This window comes from Mycteria americana, chromosome 5 (genome assembly GCF_035582795.1).
Source record: "Mycteria americana isolate JAX WOST 10 ecotype Jacksonville Zoo and Gardens chromosome 5, USCA_MyAme_1.0, whole genome shotgun sequence".
NCBI classification, from domain to species: Eukaryota; Metazoa; Chordata; class Aves; order Ciconiiformes; family Ciconiidae; genus Mycteria; species Mycteria americana.
The window spans coordinates 56,730,446-56,751,786 of NC_134369.1; the positions used below are offsets into that span (position 1 = coordinate 56,730,446).

Here is a 21,341-nt window from a genome sequence, read left to right on the forward strand (position 1 = left end):
ACATGATAGGCATTTGCATCTAGGTTGAACAGTAGTGAGTTTTAAAGTTAAGATCTCTGAATGAATTAATACTGTGGGATGCATTGACTATGATAGGGGAACCTTATTAATGTACAAGCTTTTGCTTATGAAATGTTTTTTCTCCTTATCCTTTAGTTGTTGTTAAAAGCAGGACATTACAATGAAAGGTCTTCCACAGAGACTTCATTACTTTTCTGTAACATGTATTTCAGATTATTCTCTAGGCTATACTGTGAAGCAGCAGAGTAAAGATTTGAAATTGGTCCAGGCTTGTCCAGTACCTGGAAGGAATATAGCCTGAGATGAATTAACCTCACTTTTTTTTTTTTTTAAATTTTATTTTTATTTTTTAAAATTGCTAATTTGGTTTGCATTACTTTGCAAGATCTGCTTAAGGGGAGTTCCAATCATTAGTTCAAATGGACAAGGTTACAGGTAGTTCAGAAGCTACATGGGTTTTTTTGTCCCCAGTTTAAGACACCTTTATATCACACCAGCTGTAGGAAAAGCAGTTACATCTCACCTTAGATTTTTAAGTCGTCATTGATTTAAAGGTGCAGGAAAAAGTAATTGAATTTGGTAGAAGCATAGCTTCTAAGGAGACTCACAGAAAATGGTACTGGTACATTTTTTTTCTATGTTTGTCTGTTATTCTTCACTATCATTTCTTAGCCATCAGACTTTCAGAGCACACGCTATTTTAATTTGATAAATTAATGCCTTAAAAGTAATTTTTTGAAAGCCTTGAACATGGTGGACCAACATCAGCAAAGTGGTAATTTGCAATAAGACAGGCATAACAAAGAGAGGTAATGTAAAGCAGCCTGCAATTTCTAAAACTACATTTGTAAAAAAGCAGCTTCAGAATAATGTCAGTCCTACTGCATTAATTTAGATGAACTTCCTCTGTGCAAAAATAAATGCATATATAAATAAAAAATGGAAAGCTAATTAGATATGCAATTTTTATAGGGATCACAATGAATGGTTGATTGATGTTCTGCTACCACAAGGTAAGAGGTATTTTAAGGGTAGGTACAAGCTAATCATAACTGTACAACCCTATGCTTACTGATATTTCTGCATACTGTATTACTTGAAATGCTGCATTCTATTCTAAAGGAATTTTTTAGAATTTTAAAGTAGCTTGTACTTAATACTGCTTAATGTCCTTAAAGTACTATGAAAAATTGACTAATCCTCTATCTGAAATAGTATGCAACTCTTTATGTGTGAGGAAACAGAGTCAATTGAACAGATTTTCAAATCTCGAAGCATCCACAACTGGGGCCAAGTTTTTTAAAAGTATTTGTGTCCCACACCGGTGTCCAAAAAAAGGGGCTAGTTCTTCCGGTAACCTGGGTCTGATTTGAAAGCTTTTAAAGCTTCTGAAAATCTGTTCTATGAAAAGAAGGCTGTAAAGGATACCAGAAAAGGACATAAAATATTTTTTAATGATCCAGTCATTGGTCCCATCATTGTCCTTTGGCCAGTGAGAGAGCCTGATATTCTATTATCTGCCAGAATGCAGACAAAGCTTGTTGACAGATTCATCAGAATTTCTTGGATTTACAAGGACAGTCACATATTCTCTAAAATAACCCTTTCAAGGACAGAAGACACTTCCTCTCTTTTTGTTCTGCAAACTGAAGATTCTTAGGCAGTGGAGATTTTTATGCTGTCTCCTTTTAGTGGAAATCTAATCCAGATTAAGAATGCTTTATTTACTTAAGTACTTCTTTTTACTTAGCCACCTATATTTACTGAATCAGATGTTGCCAGGGCAACAGACTGAATAGCTACTGGTTACAGGTTGAATCTGCAAACATTTCGCTATGGAGTTATGGGCCACAGACGTAGTGGCTGCTTCTACATTGTTCATGCATGTTCACTAATCTTTCATCCTGTGAGCTTTCACAAGCAGTGTAGGCACATCTGAGCCATGGCTCCTACAGCATGCCACAGTAGTATGCCTACAGGTGTACTTTTACAAGTCTGTCTGTGAGGCAGAAGCATAGGCAGAAGGTGGATGGGATGCAGAGCACACCACACTTAAGGCACCAAGGCTGTTCTTCATTTTAGTGTAGAAATAGCCAGTAGGCCTAAGTGTGCAGTTTCCTGCACACTATACAGTGTCCTACCTCATGCAGTCCAACAGGCTTAGAGGTTTCAGTAGTATCTGGAAAGAAGAGTTTAGCCTCAGAGACTTCCTTGCAGCAAGTCCATTTTCCCATGGCTGCCATAGTAAACCAGAAGGATCGTCATTCTGTGTTGATTTTTTGTATGCCTTCCCCTTACAGCTGAAATTTCTGCTATATGTCAGAAGAAGGTAAGATCCAGTCATTTGTGTGATGGGGCATGATTTGATGTTGTGTGTAGTGTCATCCCATTACTATGTGGTGCGTTCTTTTTTGTACCATTCCAAATTTTCACAATTTATCCATGAATGCATTTGTTGGTGGATGGGAATGATTCCGCAGCAAGGTTTCTTTTTGTTAAAACTGCTGATGTTTGATTTGAGTTGTGGGTTTTTGTTGAAGTGGTGATTAGTAAAGCAATTCAATTATGCAGGTGAGCTCAGTTTTTATTCTATAAGTCTGCTTATGAAGAGGATAGAGCAAGAGATTAATTTTAAATCTAAGTGTTTATATCTTCTCATCTCCTTGAAGTCTTGGATTAATCCTAAATTGGACAAAAATCCTACTGTAAACTGTGTATTTTAAAAAATATGGACTGAAAGTCTTCAGTGCTTGGCTCTAAAAAGGTTGCTGACAAAAAGAATCTGCTTGCAATACATACTAGCTAGTGTGTTTTAATAATATTTTAATAATGAGGAATACAGTGTATAACATATTCTAGATCTTATGTGGTAAAGAAAGCTTTTATGTTGGGCCAGATTACCAGGTGGCAAAAATAAAGTAGTGCATATTTTGGAGGCTTGGATGGTGACCTATGGTAAGGCAGATCCTTACATAGCATAAACTGATGTGGCACAATTGATTACACTCTTAAGGATCTGCCTGTTGCCACATGTAACTTAAAAAGACATTCTGAAGTATAAGCAGGGGTTAAGAGAACTACTGTAAATTTTAGAGATTGCTCCAAGCCAGAAAGTTGAGGTTGATGACTTAAATGTTGGTTTGGTCTGCTCCAAAAAAAGAGCAACAGTGACATTTAAGTCCAGGCCCAGCGTTTAGGCCTGAGCTTATCTTTCTGGAAGTTTAGTGACACTTGGCATCAGGAGTTAGCACACAGTTATGCTTATATATAGTGATTTTGGAAATGACCAACACTTGAGCCACTTGCCCAGTGCTGACTCTCATCCCTGTTTTCAGTTCCACTTCTTGATACTAGTGGCATGATAAAATCTTTTTTATTTTCCAGAACTGTAGTTCACATGTCAGAAGAGCTGTTGTCACGTGCTTCTCAGCAGGCTGCTGCGGCCGCCATGGCAACAGGCCAGTGCGCTATTGCAAAAGGTGCCATTCGAATCATCACAGCAGTGAAGTTGGGGCAGCTGCAGAAACCCATCTTTATCAGACCTCTCCCCCCCCTATCAATACCCGGGAGTGTGGGGCAGAGGAACTTGTGTGTACTGTGGAAGCTGTGATCAGGTAATATGGCAGCTTATGAAGCATCAATATGTAAAGCAGCATCAGGCTTTCATGTAAATATTGCCGGCAAATCTTGTGCAAGTTGATTTTAGTTTCACCAAGGTAAGTTCAGAGCAGGGATGCTGAACTCCTGCTGCATTAGCAGAGTACTGATCAGCTGTGAGTGTTGTCCTCATGGAAGGAGTCAGCCTTGAATCCTAGAGTTTGATGCTATTTTATTACTGTTCTCATGAAAATGATGAATCAGATGCCTTAACCTCTAGTTATTCTTGATCAGATACCTGTATACAGTGCAGGAAAGCTACATTCACTGACAGCAAGCTTGTTTTATAGCTTGCTGAAGGAAGCAGAGTTTCATGCTGAGCAGAGGGAGTATGAACTCAACCGCAGGAGACAGATGGGCCTCTCCTCTTCCCATCACTCCCTGGACAACACAGACTTCGATAATAAAGATGATGACAAGCATGACCAACGCCTCCTGAGCCAGTTTGGAATCTGGTTCTTGGTAAGAAATTTTTGCCTTCTTCCCTCACTCCTCTTGCTTCCCTCTCCTTTTATTTCTGAAGCCTCAATTTTATCTTTTTTTTTCCCACTTCTTGGCTTTAGTTGGATACTTTTCTGATTTGTAAGCAAAAAGAAGGAGTTCTGTGAAGCTGTCAGACTTGGAGATTTCAGAAGTAGTTTGGGTGGAGCTGCTCACTGCCTTCTGAGTCCTGTATAGAGTGTATAACAGAATTATGCACCCTCTCAGTTTTTTTATTGACTTTCTATGTGCCATCATCTTCAGCTCACAACTGCTGTTATTTTAACCTTAAAAGGCAATCCCCTAAAGATCTATCTTTCACCTTCCATCTTTCAACATCATTGTCTGGAAGCTCAACTTTCTCTCTTACCTCTGAATAGGCTGGAAGAATCTTAGTGGTCTGCTTTTCCTTCCTGCCTTCAGATTGGTCTAGCTGGATCAGTCCCAGTCATTGTACTCCAGCTAATTCACCCGGTGTGGGTTGATAGAGTGAAGCCCTGCTCATTCTACCCCTCACAGTAGCTAGCAGAGATTATTCCAAAATAGGAGGGCTGTTGCTGTCTAGTTCATGAGCAGGCCAGGCTGGAGCCTGATAGATCCTCAGAAATTGCATTCTGCAGTTCTCCTTAAGGAGAATTCTCCTTCTCAGGCTCTTTCCAATTAATCTTGAGCTCTCAGGCTCTCTCCTTCTCGGTCACCCAGTGACAAGTGGGGAATAGTAGGACCGCTCATCCCTCATCTAAACAGAGATAGGGACAGTAGGGTGGCAGCTCTAGAATCCCATAATGCCAATAAAGCTGCTCTGCTGTTTCAAGTGACTACATGAGTAAACTTTATATTCTGCTGATATCTTGTGGGTTTTGTTGTTTAATGTTGTTTTAGACTTAAAGCCTTTTATTATTTTTTTTATTTTTTTTTTATTGTGCCATATTAATCTATTCTGTTTCAAATGATGTTTTGTAAAGACTGAAGGCTTACGTTTCCAGAAGTAGAATTGAAGTGAGAACAGAACGGGTTTTGTTACACTGTACATGCCTCATCCTTGACACTGAGAGTCTATCTTTCTACGGTAGGGAGGGGGAGCTCACTGACTTCACTCTATTCTTAGAAAATCTCTTGATCTCTCTGTAGTGAGTATTAGCAGAGATGACAGCACAGATTGTGAGAAATAGTGGGTTGCTGTTTTCTTTCATAAAATGAATACCTTTCATCAGAAACCGTACAGAGCTCAAGAGTTCCTGTTAAAAAGGCTGCCAGCTGATACTGCCTTTGAGTTAACACTCAACTGAGACAAACACCGGGAAGCAAACACCTTAGCTTCAGCCTGCAGTGAAGTAGAACAATGAAGACTGTACTTCGAATTGGCAAGGGTGTTGTTAGCTGCCTCATCCCGAGAAAAAACATGGAGGAAAAGCACTTGCAAGATGGGTTCTGGTCTTCTCTGGGAAGCAGTGCTGTCAGCTGTTTCCCCAGAAATGGCATGAATGTTTCTCCTTCGTTCACTTGCTGCAAGGCAGCAGTCACTGGTTTCAGGTTGCCAAGTGCTGAGAGTACAGCTTTCACTAGGAAGCGGCAACAAACAGCTGATAGGTGGTTAAAGGAGCTTCCTAAATCTCCCGTCATCTGTTATTTTCCATTCTTTGGATTCAGTGCAGCAACCTGACTTGAAACTTTGTCTCTTGTCCCCAGAAGATAACAAGAGCTCAAATAGCAGGTAATTAAGGGCTTAGCAGTGTGCCTGGTCTGTGAACTGGGGTACAGACTTGGTCTCACATTTGGGACAGTTTTACAGTGCAGACATTGTTTCAGAAAGAGAGTTTGGAAAAGGGGAGAAGAATATTAATTATTATGTGAGAATTTTTGAGGACTTAAAACTCATATTCCCGTCCCAAATGAGGGCAAAAAATCAAAATTGGAATATTTTTGCAAAGCAAAGATCACTTACTATATTAAGTAGACATCAGACTTTTTTAAACTCTTAATTTGGTTTGTCTTTTTTTCTTGTATGTTTTATATATATATTCATATGTCTATCATATATTTTACCAAGCATTACATTGCCTTTTGAAATGAAAAGTAATTTTAAAGTTCAAACCAAAATGTTTCAGTTTGTCAAAGCATTCTGTATTGATATTTTCAGTGTTGAAACCAAGAAACAAAAAATTCAGTGCTTGGTTTTCTTCCCTTTTACTGTTATTTTCTGGTTTGGAAATGTTTTGTCAATTGTCCTGTGCCAAACTCTACTTAAAACTGATCAGCTCATTTGTCTTCTATGTAATCTGCATCCTCGTATCTCTGAGAATATGCAAACATATTAGACAAAGAATTTGCCACCTTTAATTCTAGAAATGAAACTTGGTTTGTGTTTCTGTCTTCCAGGTAAGCCTTTGCACTCCCAGTGAGAATACACCCACAGAGAGTTTAGCAAGGCTGGTTAGCATGGTATTCCAGTGGTTTCACTCTACAGCTTACATGATGGATGATGAAGTCGGTAGCCTGGTTGAAAAGCTCAAACCCCAGTTTGTTACTAAGTGGTTGAAGACCGTTTGTGATGTCCGGTTTGATGTCATGGTTATGTGCCTCCTTCCTAAACCAATGGAGTTTGCCAGGGTAAGAATAATTTATCTGAAGGTTCCTTTATGTGCCACAGAGATTAAAGTCTTAAGTATAAACACTATTTCTCCCCCAGCTCTGTCAAGGCAAAAGAAATCTCACTGGTTGAGGGAGCAGTGGAGTTCAGGAATTTTTCCACTTCATAGCATTTTTAGTTTTACTGTGTTAGAGAGTGGGGATTATTTACAGTAATATGAAGACAGGTTGGAAGAATATTATAGGTATTGAAAGATACTGTACATTGTTGATAGCTGCACATTTCCGTTAGGCTGCTGAAGCACCCAGGCTTGTCTTTAGTAAAAGGTATCATTTGTCTGCTCCCAGATATAAGCCTGTCCACTACTAGTCTGCTTTACTAATGTTTCTCTGTTCTTTGCATACTTCATCTCTGCAGCTGTGAATTAAGATTCATGAAATCACACAGTTGTAACTGAAAGGAGCTCTGGGCATACTGGTGCCCTGTAGCTTCAGATACCTAATTTAAGTGCCTCAGTTAAGAGACTAGTCTGTCGTGGTTCGCCTTATTGTGGATGGAGAGAAAGAGACTTACCTGGAAGGTCATTCAGGGTGTCTAAGTGAGACCATTGCTGGAATAGCTTCTAGAAAGAGTCTTTCTTTCTGTCCATTAATTATGAAGCCGAACTTGCTACTTAACCTGGATAGTGAAGACAGGCAACAGAGTCAGGCATTTCCTCTACAGAAAATGAAACATCAGCATGAAAATAGGAACTTTATATTTGTGAGGGGTTTAAGACTTTTTCCTCATTTATCACTGGCAGCTGTACCACATGTGCTTTTGTAAGAAGACTTTCATTTTGTGACCCTCTTATGTAAAATGTCCAGGGGACATGTTGGTTTTGTTTCCTAAAATTAAGTGGCTAGACTAGGAAGGGCCATAAAGACTTGATGTGATATATTACATCATCAGGGATGAAGTGTGCATCCATGGATTTTTCATGACCTAACATGTGGGATTTGCTGTACATGTGTAGACCAGCATTTCTTACTCTGAACCATCGATCTGAAGATACACCTGGCTGTGGGAGGATTGGAGGGCAGCTGAAGAAATTTGAGAGGTGGATGGATGAATTGAATGTTATAACTGAAGAAAAGAGATCAGGACTTTGAAGCTAAGGGGGAAAGGAAGGACTGAAACTCATGCTGTAATCTGTTATGGATCTTTTTCTTGTCTTGGATCCAGCCCCTTTTTTTGAGTTTTATTACCCCCACTGCAATGCATAAGACTAGACTGACAACATGCCAGATTTGCAAGGGTTCACTAGAACATGAAGACAAACAGCCATGGAATTAGCTGTGATGAATGGAGAAAAAATAGTTTGTTGGCTGAGATTACCAGTAGTTGCTGCCAAAACAGCAGGCATCTCTAGAACCATTAGTCAGGAACAGCAGATGTGAGCTGAGGTCAGTTGGAATAATTAATCTCTGTAGGCCAGTTACTTATTTACTTAGAAGTATATTTTTTGGCTTCCATCACTTAGAACCTTTCCTCAAAAAAACCCGAAACAAACAACCAGAAAAGAAAACCTGGTACAGACCATGTTTTTCAAAATAAAGGCGCAGCACTGTAACAAGTTGCCCAGAGCAAATAATTGAAGGTGCAAGTTTGGCCAAACAAATCTGTCCCTTGTTGAGAACTGTAAACAATGAGACATTATGCTACGTCATGGCCTGGAAGTGAGTAAACTTCATCTAAATCTTGGATAGTGCTTTTGTGTACTGTGGGTCAAATGAGAGAGGAAAAAAACAATGCAATCCCCATGGCTGAATTCTAAATTCAGGCTGGAAGGTGCTGATGATCACCCCCCACAATTTCTTGGCTGCAACACACTGAGCAAATTTATGGTGCTGGGCAAGTTACAGGGACTAGAAATATCGTTCATCAGTATGATTCCTGGAAATACCCACAGGTTGGTGGATACTGGGACAAATCGTGTAGTGCTGTGACCCAATTAAAAGAAGGGCTGAATCGAATCCTTTGCTTGATTCCATACAATGTGATAAACCAGCCGGTGTGGGAATGTATCATGCCAGAGTGGTTGGAAGCTATAAGGACGGAAGTGCCTGATAATCAGCTGAAAGAGTTCCGGGAAGTGTTGAGGTATGTAGACATATGTAGGAACCATGCTATTGTTGCATATGTTGATTGTTGAGGGTTTTGGCACAATAAGATGGTGACAACAAATAAAAATGCCTGTGTGCAACAGACAGTAGTGAGTAAATGCTTCTGAATTTTTTATGACTTAAATTTGGACTAAAGCACTTAAGCTTTGGGAAAGCTTCCTTTTATTGCTCCTGATTATCCTCAAATTTGTATCAAGAGGCAACTACATGGATGCTTCTTTGCTGTGAGCAAGGCACATTTTCAGTGGCTTCCTGCAGCATGGTGGAAGAAGTATCTTTCTGCTCCTGGCCAGCTGTTGATGAGAAATAGTGGGGATTAGTAGAGCTGACACTGAAGGAGTGATGATTTTTATTGATTTAGCTAATATCTTCCCCTGTTGAGCAAAGAAAACACCAGAATAGGAGTGGTGGCTGTCGGAGCCATAATTTCATGTCTGGTGTATGCCTTTGACAATAAAACTTCACAGTGCTTTTTAACTGATGAAGAGGCTCTGCAACTGACTGCAAGTTTATATTTGTAGGTATTGATGTAAACAATTTTAGTGAAAACATGGAATAGTGGAGGAGTGGTGAGATGAGAAATTTTCCAATTTTTACATAGGATGTTGAAAAAGATATTGCTATCAAATGAAATTGAGCATGATATGAGATGTGACATAAATTCTTAAGGTGCATCACCAAATTCAGAGATGGCCTTGTGCAGTCAGGACAGGTGGTATCAGCAACCTAGCTCAGCCCCCGTGGAGGTGGGGATGCAAGTAAGATTACAGAAGCCTCATCAGTGCTGGCAGTGAGATTGCCTTTCTACCAGTCTTCTGTTACATCTCACACAGTGTGTGCCGTGGTAACTCAGTGATGCTATATTTTTTTCTACTTTTCAGCAAAATGTTTGACATTGAACTTTGCCCTCTCCCTTTCTCCATGGAGGAGATGTTTGGCTTCATTAGCTGTCGATTCACAGGGTATCCATCCTCTGTGCAAGAGCAAGCATTGCTTTGGCTGCATGTAAGTGTTCTCTCTTGACGAGTCATGCTGAAGCAGCTTATGATTTTGGAAAAGAAAAAAAAAGGGGGGGGCAAAAAAAAAAAGAAACCACTTTTCCAAGGGTCATGGAACCTTTCTGCCCTTTGCTTAGCCCCAGTGTAAGGATGGTTGGTAGACAGATCCCAGGAAGCTTTTTGTTACTAGCCCATCATGGGCAGTATAATGAAAGCCTGGAAATTCCTTTCACCTTTGAATGTCAGTTGTGTCTTTAGGGCCATTCAGCTGTCTGACTTTTTGCCAGCAGTAGTTTTTAGTCTCTGCAGAATTTGGTCTGTAGATTGCAAAATTAATTCCAGACTCCAGAAGCAGCTGTAGTTGTTCCCACATATGAAGATCTGGATTAGACTAGCTCTGTACCTATCAAGCTTTCTGCTGCTCTGCCCCTTTTGTGCTATATTTGCCCACAAAGCTGGCATTCACCCAGTGTTCATATTCAAAAGCTACAGGGGCAATCATGTCAGCTGGGGGCAGTGAATTCAAAAGGATATAAAATTTTCCACAGCACCTCAGAATAATACCTCTATTCTTCATTATTGCTTCTTTTCTGCTGAGGGTTACTTTGTTAAGCCTCTGCAAAGACCAGTTTACCTGATGACTTTAGCAATTTTAATGTATGCAGAGTTTTCAAGTAAAGTATGATTTTTTAGATTTTTCTTGACCTAATAACAGTTAATGACAAGTATGAATGAACTTGTATTTGTCTGAGTGTTGGTGACAAAATAGATGATGAATAGTCCCTCAGTGATTTGCAGATAACCATCCTGTCACTATGTTGACACCTGTAGGCAACCATTCAGACTGGATTCTTAGAATAAATACAGGAATTCAGTTTTAAGTAATAAATATGGTAAATAGTTATTCATCCAAGTATTGGTAACACTCTTGGTTTACAGAAATACTTTTGTGGAACAACCTCACATCACTGTGTGTTTGTGCATAAAACTGATCTCAAGGTGCACCAAGCAGATGCCAACAAATATTTTGAAAATACCCTTTTTTTTGCCAGTTCTCTTTTGCCCTGATTCTAACAGAAATCTAAGCTCTCAGCTCACCTTGTTGAATCCCAAAATTAAATGCATAGAACTTGCTGAACTGAGGATCATATGATAAAGGTGCTTATAAAGTGGCTGGCTTTTTTGATCAAGCTTGAAACTCATGCTTTTTTATTTATTGTCTCTCGTCAGGTGTTATCTGAACTAGACATTGTTGTTCCTCTTCAGTTACTAATCAGCATGTTTTCTGATGGAGTTAACTCTGTAAAAGAGTTAGCAAATCAAAGAAAATCGAGAGTCAGTGAACTGGCGGGAAATCTTGCTGCTCGGAGGGTAACTGTTATTTATCCTGCTTATTTTTTTGCTTAGAACAGTTTTCCTAATAGAATGCACGTGAAGAATTAAAAAGTCATCTTTCAGCATGGCAGCATTTGATTGGAAACACTATAAATTTTGAAAATGGAAGAAAATTGGCATGACTTCGTCAGTTAGTACCACTCTATCACATGGACAGTGTAAAGATAATGCAGATAGGAGCTGCAGAAAAACTGTGCAGTTTTTCCGTAGTGAACTGGTTTGTTGGGATACATTTGGAATGTTCTTGGTATCTCTTCCAACCATTTTCATTCTCTGCACCTTCTATTAATAACCATCAACAACAAGTTGTTATGGACAGCTGGTCACCCAGAGTGAGCTTTTGTATTCTAGTACAAATTTGGTGGGCCTAGGTATGTTTTCGAAGGGTGACAGAGCAGAATTTATTTCTGTTTCCCTGCATTTTTTTTCCCCATCCAAGAGATACAAAAGTTGACCTAAAGTTGTCTGTCAAAGGCTTATAGTCTGGAAGAAAACATGTACAAATCTGTAGGCACTACACATACTTGGACTGATGTGACTAACTTCCCAGTAGTCTTGGACGAAGTGCTTCAAGGACTGCAGGAACAGGAGTGCTTGAAAAGTCAGATCTTTAGATTTAAGGAACTACAGCATCTAAGCAGTTGATGATTCCTTACATGTGGTCTGCCTGTCTTCTGCTGTAGCTCTGCAGAGAGCCCTCTAACACCTAGCCCATGACCACTTCTAAACTAAGCAGAAAAAATGGACAAACTTACTCTCTGGCCTTTCAGACCATAGCTTGCCTAAAAATAGACCTCGTGTCATCTAACTGTGTCTCTCCCTCCAACAGTTAGAGGTTCTCAGGGTGTTTTAGGTGGCCTACTCTGGTGTGAGCATAAATCAATGCAGACATGCACATCTTGTTACTGTTGTGTCTAGTTCATTTTCAGCTACCTGTATCCTTGGTATAGCCTTAGCTACACTGTTCTCTTGAGGTAGCCTCCTTGATTAGCCTCCTACTATTGAAGTTTGTGTCCCTGGATCATGGAGCAGATCATTGTAACCTGATGGCCACTTTACTGCCTGTGCCCATTTTCTGTTTGGTTTATGATGTTAAAATTCCTCCTTAGTAGGAATAAGACAATGGATGTCAGCCACTTAGCTTAAAAGAATGTATACATCTGTGCAGAATATGATTCCTGTACTTCTATCATATTTTATCATTTAATGGCATTAAGGGACATGTGTAGATTTTGCAAAAAAGCTACAGAAAGGAATAGTAGGGCTGTCAAAGTTCTTGCTGTTTTCTGCAGTTTCGTATAGAATGAGATTGCTTAAATGCGTAACAGTCATTTGGACATGTTGATTCTTTATGTCTTCAGGTAAGCGTTGCTTCTGACCCTGGGCGCAGAGTTCAGCACAATATGCTGAGTCCTTTCCCAAGCCCCTTCCAGAGCCCATTTCGGAGTCCAATACGTAGTCCTTTTCACAGCCCTTTCAAGAACTTCGGACACCCCAGTGGAAAGACAATTGATTTTGACTGTGAAGATGATGAAATGAATCTTAATTGCTTCATTCTGATGTTTGATCTCATCTTGAAGCAGGTACTCACAGAATAAAAACACCCACATTGAGGGGACACTGAATTTCGGTAGTCACTTTTGGCTCTCCTTTAATCCTGTATTGAGTCCCTTTCTGCTATGGGACTGGCATGAAGTATAAAGTATTTAAATCCCTCTACAGCTGTCATCTGCCTTTACCCCTATAGGAGTTATAGGTTCGTTTTCAATGAAGAGAAGTTAGATATCTAACATTCATGTTAGATAGCTCATATGAGCGAAAGGAACTTCTCCTTGGAGATATGTTTATTTCTACATACTAGAAGCAGAGGCTTGTTGATAGGCTTAGATTAGATGCATAATTTTTTGGATAGCTAAATTTGTACATTGTGAATCCAAGGCCAAGAGTTTTGGATAACTGTCTCCAGGTAAAATTCATGGATCCTGTGCTTGAAATTGTCTGTTTACTTGAGCTGTTCGAGCTTGGGCCTCAACACCAGTGGCAATTTAAAATTGTGAGTTCCAGTTTATCTAAAACTCTTCCCAGTACTGTAATATAGCACTAGCAGAAATGTAGGAATAGGCAGAATAGTTAGTGCTCTGGCTTTTAAATAAATAATAAATCCTTACTCTTTTCACTCTCTTTCAGATGGAACTCCAGGATGATGGTGTCACTTTGGGCTTTGAGAACAGCATTTCAAAAGATATAATATCCATCATAAACAATGTGTTCCAGGCACCCTGGGGTGGTTCTCACACCTGTCAGAAAGATGAAAAAGCAGTTGAATGTGGTCTGTGTCAGTCCAGCATTCTATGTTACCAGCTGGGTTTTGAGCTGCTGGAACAGCTTGCTCCAAAAGAAGAAATCAGGCTTGTGGTAAGTAGAGCAGGAAAGGGCCTGTATTATTGGTGTGCTGAAACTCCTCTTCATTGTTCTCATTACATTGTGCACAAGGGAGCAGAGCTGAGCTGACCTTTGGCATGGAGGATTTGGGAGGTTAAAGCAAAATGCCATTGAATTGTAAAGAGTTGTAAAATTCCCTAAGTTTGAATTGATTCAAAGAACCCAGGGAAGATGACAATATTAATCCAGTATGAGCTCTTCCTCCATCAACATTGAAGTGCTGTTTCACTTTGGAAGGACACTCCTATGATACTGTGTCTTAAATAAAATATGAAATGTTAATACTTAGTGCTTTTCATCTTCTTTTAAAAGCTAAGAGTGGATATTTTGAAATGATAATGATTTTGAGTGAATCAGTTGTCAAGTGAGCAAGCCTTAGTTGGTGCTTGATTTTTGAAAATGCTGAGCACTGTTGAAAAACAGAATATACTTCAGGTTGAGTATCCAACTTTATCAGACACAGATATGTACCTCCAATCACTAGTCATCATTAAAGTCCTTTATAGCTTTGCAGAAGAATTGAAGCATTACCTGTGGTGTGATGAATTTATTTTAAGCTGTATGTCTGTTATACGTAACTGTTGCATCTGATAGTTCAGAAGACAGCATCATTCCCCTTATTCTGAGTGCTCATTTGCTGTGGCATGGTAGTGGCAGGATGTTTATTAGTAATTTTTTTTGGTGGTGGGCATAGTGATGCCTTTTGATGTGTAAAAGTTTTGGAATTCTATTTGTATGTGTATGCTAATAGTAGGTATTGTGCATATGGTATTTGGTAACTTGTGCTGGAAAAATCATCTCGTGCCCTTTCAGTTCAGATGCTCACCTCAACTGAAAATTAGCAAGTGGTGAAGTCTTTTGAGTGCTGGGGCTCGGTACCATTTCTAGGATCCACCTTGCGATTTATAACATAAAGGTCACAATGGTAACCTGTGGTCCTGAGCTCCTGGCCACAGGCAGAAGTAACTCCAGCCTGGTCCTTTTTTCAATGTGAAAGTGATTGAGGTAGCTCCTGCTGCTAAGCCTGTAACTCTACAGTGGTGTAGGAAACACACCCTGCTCTTGTCTGCTACTCCTCTGAGGCAAGGATGACAAGTCTGGTGAAACCATGGCCCTGTGATTGGATCCACCTCAGCTCCAATATGGATATACAGTTTCTGTTAAGTGGTATCACTTAAATCCATGTTTGAAACATGGTCTTCTTGTTGGTATGCATTTGCTGATGCAGAATTTCAGATACGCAGGTGATTTGAATGCACAAGTGTACATGGAATTAGACAGTGTCTGCCTCATTTGAGCTCAGCTTATCACACCAAATGTAACTTACACAGCAGGATATGGCCTCATGTATTTAGATAACATCAAGAAATGTATTTAACTTCTTATATTCTTAAAGGAGCCCACAGATAACCTCGAGGATAGTCTTCTGTATACTAGACCTGAGTTTATTATAGGAACTGAAGGAGAAGAGGAAGACAAATCAGCACCAAAACACGGAGAAAACCCAGGAAATCACACAGAGACCACAGAAGATGCTGGTAGGTGGAGGGTGAGAAGATTGAGTATTTCAGTAAGGCTTTAAATGAAACGCTTCTAGTCATATAGAATACAACGTCCTGAAGCAGTCTTTCAAGTCCAACAATGCACAGTCACTTTTTTCTCATGCATTTAATTATTTCAACATATTAATTGAATAGGAAGACTGTATTTATGTTGATAGCAAGTGTGACTTTCTCTCAAAAAAGTGTTAGAAGAAATCTTGGCTTTTTGAACATATAAAGTAGCAAAAACATTACATGCCAAATTCTGTGCTGTTGTAGCTTTACTGACTGCAGAGTTACTGTGGCTAGAATGAATTTATCTCCCATCACTTTGACATTCTTTAGTTTCATTTTGAATCGACAGATGAGAGAACTTTAACAACATTTTATGTAACTTACATTTTTAACAGCGATAAAGAATGACACAGAAAGAAAATTTTGTTATCAGCAACTTCCAGTTACCTTGAAGCTCATATACACTATATTGCAGGTAACATTGTTTACTTGTTTGTTTAGTTTGAATTTTTGGTTAAGTGGTGTCATTGTCTTGAGAGTAGTACATCTGCTCACACAGGAAATGTCAAGGTTTGAAGAACCAGACATTCTTTTTAACATGCTGAACTGTCTGAAGATCCTGTGTCTTCATGGGGAATGCCTGTATATAGCAAGAAAGGACCATCCACAGTTTCTTGCCTATATTCAAGATCACATGCTGATTGCAAGGTAGGTTCTTATCACACATGTTGTCTTTACACTTCTGTATACGTTGCTTCTCCAACTATACATTCATTGTTGGCATCAAAGAATTTGCAGGTTTAGTATGGAAAATTAACAAAAGGTGGTAGGAAACTGTGGGAAGGTTAAGTAACTGTGTAAGGGCCCATTGCATGGGCTAATTAAGAAGTTGCAAATGAAACCAAGGTATGTCGCATTGTCCATCATGGCTGCTCTGTCATACACCACTTGTTTTGCAGCGAGTCAGAGTGAGTTTCTCATATTGAATAATAGCATTGTCTGAGGCTGAGGTATCTTTCCTGACTCTGCAAAATAAAATAAAGGATGGCGTAGAAGCAGGCACACAGTTTATAGGGCTTTAGCATTAAAGCTGAGAGAACAAGAGTATTGCACCTTATTTTTAAGAGGCAAAGGAAGTTTTTTCATTTAGAATCAGAGTGAATTGGATTGAAATCTGTGCATTTTAAGGTTCTCTGGAGAAAGGGTCTTTTGCAGAAAAATCACTGAATAAACATCAGCATATGATGTTCTGAAATAGAGTGTGTTCATCAGTGCTTATATCAGCTCTGTATCAATTTCATTGAGCATCTCCTGAGACTGTAGGGTTTTAGCAGACTAGAGAAACTGTCGAGAATCTAAATACCAGCAAATTGTGAACACCTGACATCTTGGTAATTCATGAATACACAGGATTCATGGTGCCAAGACAGTTCATGTGGCTTATGTGCTGAAGCTGGTCATGCTGAAACTGCTAATTCATAGCATGGATTATGTTCCATGGCAGTTGTGCCTTGTGTAGTATTCACATAAATGTCCAGGATCGCTCATAGAGATTTTCATGAAAAGTGCATTCACACCAACAATACAATGTAGATATTTAGAAGAAAGGATGTCAGGGAGTGTTTTTATAAGCAGGCTTGCTCTTTTTGGTCTTTCCAGCTTATGGGGAGTTGTGAAGTCTGAGTTCTCTCAGCTTTCTTCCCTCGCAGTCCCACTTCTTCTTCATGCACTTTCGCTTCCCCATGGAGCTGACATTTTCTGGACAATCATAAATGGCAATTTCAACAGCAAAGATTGGAAGATGAGATTTGAAGCAGGTAGGCCTGAGAAATGTACACTATTTGCTCTTTGTTGCTTCACTGAAGAGGTAGAGCTTTCTCTGCTGTAACTGAGGAGACCTATAATAGATAATTATCTTTTTGCTGCTTTGGGGAGCTTTGGAGATGGTCTGGTGCAAAACTATGGCACAACAATGCTGTAAAATAGAGAAGAACATGAGACATTTTGGATCATCAAAGTAAAATCAAAATTACAACACTTGCCAGCTATTTTTTGTTGTCATTTTCTCAGATGTGCATATTTCTAGGAGAGGTATATTAATCAGGACATAAAGAAGCCATTGCCCAAATTAATACGCATATTTTCTTTGTCTGGGGGCGTGGCTGCTACAGTGGAGAAGGTGGCTGTGTTGTGCAGATTTTTGGATATTCACTCTGTGACAAAAAACCACCTACTGAAGTACTCTCTGGCTCATGCATTCTGCTGTTTCCTGACTGCTGTGGAAGATGTCAACCCAGCAGTAGCTACAAGAGCTGGGCTATTACTTGACACCATAAAGAGGCCAGCTTTACAGGTAGGTTCGTTACATGGGGAAAAATACATTCAAACAGGAATCTGGGTTTTCACCTGGGTTTCCACCTTTGAAAAGCGGTTCAGGTGTACAGCATCATGGTCACTGCTAATACCTCTTTAGGCAAGCCTTATGGGTCTTGGTAATTGACATACGCACAAAATAGCCAAGGGAAATGATACTGCCATAGCCCCAACTTAGAATCATAGAATCATTTAGGTTGGAAGAGACCTTTAAGATCATTGAGTCCAACTGTAAAACATTGACTGCGAAGGATTACTATTGCATTTGAACTGCTATCGTAGAAAGCTGTAAATGTTTTTTATTATTTTAAAATTTATTGACATTTTTCAATTTAAAAAAAATAAATTTGTAAGTCTTATGACACCCTGCTGACCTGACAGTAAGAAAATATATTCAAGCAAAACCACACATGGTCTTGATCTTTTCAAATTTACTTAGGCATGTAATTTTAAGCATGTGAGAGACCCTGCCAATCAGAATTCCTATGATCAAAACTAGGCAGATATGAAAGTGGATCAGAGCCTACGTATACAAGCAAGATTAAAAAAAAAATTAAAAATCTCATACTACACAATTCAGTTCTAGTTCTCTGGAGGATAGAATGAATATGTATTTTAAAAGGTTCAGTGTTACTGCCTATAAAAAGCTGTTAATATTTGCTAGTTTTATTCCATATAGTGTCTTTTCAAAATAGTTTCCAGAGAACTTGAATTCACTGAGTTCACTGAGGCTGTTACCAGTATACTGCACTTTCATATTTAATGTGTGGGTTTTCTTCTCAAACATTAAGTCTTGACACTACGCCCAAAATTCTAGTGCAAATAAAATACAGAAGCATTTTGAGGCAAAGTGCTTCTGATACACTTCACCACATAACCGTTCTACCTCTGTTTGGACTTGGTGATTCATTCTTTTTGTAATTAAGGGCTTCATTCAGTTGCCTGAAATACAAGCTTTTTCTCAGGCAGGGGTGAGTGAAGAGAATACTTCAATATTGTGTACCAAATGTGCAGTAGGACAGAATTTTGCCTATACCTTTGTATTCCTCAAAATCTTAGCAAATTCTACATTCTAATATGTTAATTTATCTCCTTACTTACCTTTTCCATTGGAATCAGTAGCATTAGTTCTGATTTAAAGGACTTGGTAGGAAAAAGGAGGTAAACCTTTATTCTATACTAATTAACAGGAGAAATTGTGAGCTTTGACCTCCCTTCGCTTTAAAAAATGCTTAAAGTTTTCACATCTCAGTTCTGTGTTGTTTGTTTGTTTTTTTTTTTTTTTTCCCTCTGTAGGGTCTCTGCCTCTGCCTTGATTTCCAGTTTGACACAGTTGTCAAGGACAGGCCCACAATTCTTAGTAAGCTTTTGCTACTTCATTTTCTAAAAGCGGATATTCCAGCTTTGAGCTGGGAGTTCTTTGTGAATCGCTTTGAGACCCTGTCTCTGGAAGCACAGCTTCATCTGGACTGCAACAAAGAATTCCCTTTCCCAACAAGTAAGCAGAGTCCAAATCAATCTGATCACCTTTTATCAGCTTCTGGAATTTCAGCTGCCTGCAAGGGTCTGAGGGAGATCTAGGTCTCAGCTGTGTAAATTCTGTGAAATTAAGTAATCTTTCAGGCCAAAAGAGAATAATTCGAAGTGAGCATTTTTTGACTGCCCCAATACAGATTAGGCTATATTCTGTTGCACCTTTGGGTGTCATGTTTTACTCTCACTAGGATGTGATTGCCAGCCTTCGTTGAAATGCAGTCTGGTTCTGTGGTCAGCTGCAACCTGCATTAACCCACTTGTTCTTTTGTAGATGTTCTTATGCTATCAACATTGCTATTCTCAAAGGCCTAGGTTGTGCCTGACCCTGTTCTGTAGTGGTCTGTACAAAGACAGCCTGTAGGAGCTGTATGACCCTCGAAAAACAAACAGATGTATGGGGCACAGCACAAGAGGCACACGGACTCTTAGAGCTGGTGCTCAGTTAACTTAGTCCTGCAGTGACAAATGTTTGTAAATGTTTGGTTTCTTGACAACACGCCATGTCTCCTTCCATTCACTAGGGGGGGCTAAAAAATAATTTGTGCATGATTGTTTAACATGCTGAGTAATTGAAAACTTCCTTACCCAAGTGGTGGCCCATGAGGCAGATCTTTTTCTGTCTGATTTGCTTGGAGGAGGTGGGGACAGCTGTTTGAATAGCCTGTCCTGCCTCAGCAGCCTAATGCCTCCTCCTACACTTGCATGGAGCCCAGCGCCTAAAAAAGCCCAGGTGCTGCTGCTGCATCCATACAGGAAATGGGTGGAACTGCAAATGTCTTTTCCTCTCCATATGAGTAGCTTGACCCAAAGCTGGGAACTGCTGCTGTGGCCTGAGGAGGGAATCTCGGCACTAGTTTCTAGCACCTCTGGCTGCAAATGTAGGGTCATATATTTAAATATGAATATTTGGGAGTGATTAGGATTTAAAATATGTAAAAGATATTTTTCAAGTTTCTTTTTAACCTTTCTCTTTGCCTTTTCAAAGACATAAGTGGTGCAAAGGATGGGCTCACCGGCTTTGGTCGCTCAGATAATTAAAGGGTTTGAATGCACTATAGACACGGGTATAGAAAAGTATTGGTGACCCCATTAAGATATGCAGTGAAACTGCTGGTAACACCACTGTAAACGCATAATCACACGCACAGATTTTTGGAGGCGCTGTTCAAATCCAGGATGATAGGTGTAGGCAGGACAGGAGGTCAGTGAGGCAAAACTAGAGGCCACATTTGGGTATGAGTGCACTAAATGTGATCCATACTCATGAGATTCCTGCCGTTTTAAACGGAGGGCACCTCATATTCCGTTAGCCTGAAATTCAGGTTTTGGTTTCAAGAACCTGTTTTTGTCCAATCTCTAAAGAAAGAAATAACAGCATAATTTTTTAAACACAGTTATGCCATTTGGGGTTTTATGGATTTCAGAATGAGAGCATGCAAATGAGTACCTTGCAGATGGACCCCTTGAGCCCATATGAAGCTTTCTTGACTTGAGTGGGACCTGGGGCCCAGTTGCATTTGGCACTTGGCAGCATTAGGGCCTCACCATGCTGTGGAATGAATCCTAACTTGGTCAATTGCATTTGCAAAGCTATCACTGCTGTCCGGACAAATGTCGCCAACCTCAGTGATGCAGCAATGTGGAAGATCAAGAGGGCTCGTTTCGCACGTAATCGTCAGAAGAGTGTGCGTTCCCTGAGGGACAGTGTGAAGGGACCAGTGGAGTCAAAGAGAGCGCTCTCCCTTCCAGAAACCTTAACCACCAAAATTCGTTGAGTATCTATTTATATTTTTGTGACACGCCTGTATCTTCTCCCTTAGGATCACATCCTATTGCTGGGTACACATCAGAATTGTCAATATTTATCCAGCTGGGATAGCAAATTTAGGTTTCTGACTGATTTGGGCATTATTCAGATAATGATAAGTTAGTGAGTTTGACAAAGTACATAGACAAACGTTATGTCTATGCTGTGTTTGTTTAAAATGCCAGAACAAAATGCTCCAAGACTAGTTTGTGGATAGATCTTAATTTTTATTTGTGGCTAGTACACAGTAGTTTGTCTAAAATAGAGACAGTGTTTACAGAAAAATTCCTCTGTTACTAATTTATTAATTGTAATTATTAA

At 39.6% G+C, this 21,341-nt stretch overlaps 1 protein-coding gene across 16 annotated transcripts in view; it reads left to right on the top strand.

The window, feature by feature from the left end:
- UNC79 (unc-79 subunit of NALCN channel complex) overlaps window positions 1-21,341 on the top strand; it is a 122,277-nt gene that overhangs the window by 24,390 nt on the left and 76,546 nt on the right. For 12 of the 16 annotated variants that reach the window (XM_075503480.1, XM_075503484.1, XM_075503485.1 and 9 more), the window contains 17 exons: window positions 994-1,034; window positions 2,322-2,350; window positions 3,406-3,635; window positions 3,969-4,140; window positions 6,538-6,768; window positions 8,700-8,890; window positions 9,795-9,918; window positions 11,142-11,282; window positions 12,668-12,889; window positions 13,494-13,721; window positions 15,145-15,286; window positions 15,700-15,779; window positions 15,864-16,012; window positions 16,964-17,121; window positions 17,476-17,657; window positions 18,974-19,175; window positions 20,804-20,983. In XM_075503480.1, the coding sequence (XP_075359595.1) occupies window positions 994-1,034; window positions 2,322-2,350; window positions 3,406-3,635; window positions 3,969-4,140; window positions 6,538-6,768; window positions 8,700-8,890; window positions 9,795-9,918; window positions 11,142-11,282; window positions 12,668-12,889; window positions 13,494-13,721; window positions 15,145-15,286; window positions 15,700-15,779; window positions 15,864-16,012; window positions 16,964-17,121; window positions 17,476-17,657; window positions 18,974-19,175; window positions 20,804-20,983 (2,702 nt within the window). The remainder of the gene's footprint in view (window positions 1-993; window positions 1,035-2,321; window positions 2,351-3,405; window positions 3,636-3,968; window positions 4,141-6,537; window positions 6,769-8,699; window positions 8,891-9,794; window positions 9,919-11,141; window positions 11,283-12,667; window positions 12,890-13,493; window positions 13,722-15,144; window positions 15,287-15,699; window positions 15,780-15,863; window positions 16,013-16,963; window positions 17,122-17,475; window positions 17,658-18,973; window positions 19,176-20,803; window positions 20,984-21,341) is intronic. The other 4 variants (XM_075503488.1, XM_075503490.1, XM_075503495.1 and 1 more) reach the window with 3 other exon arrangements.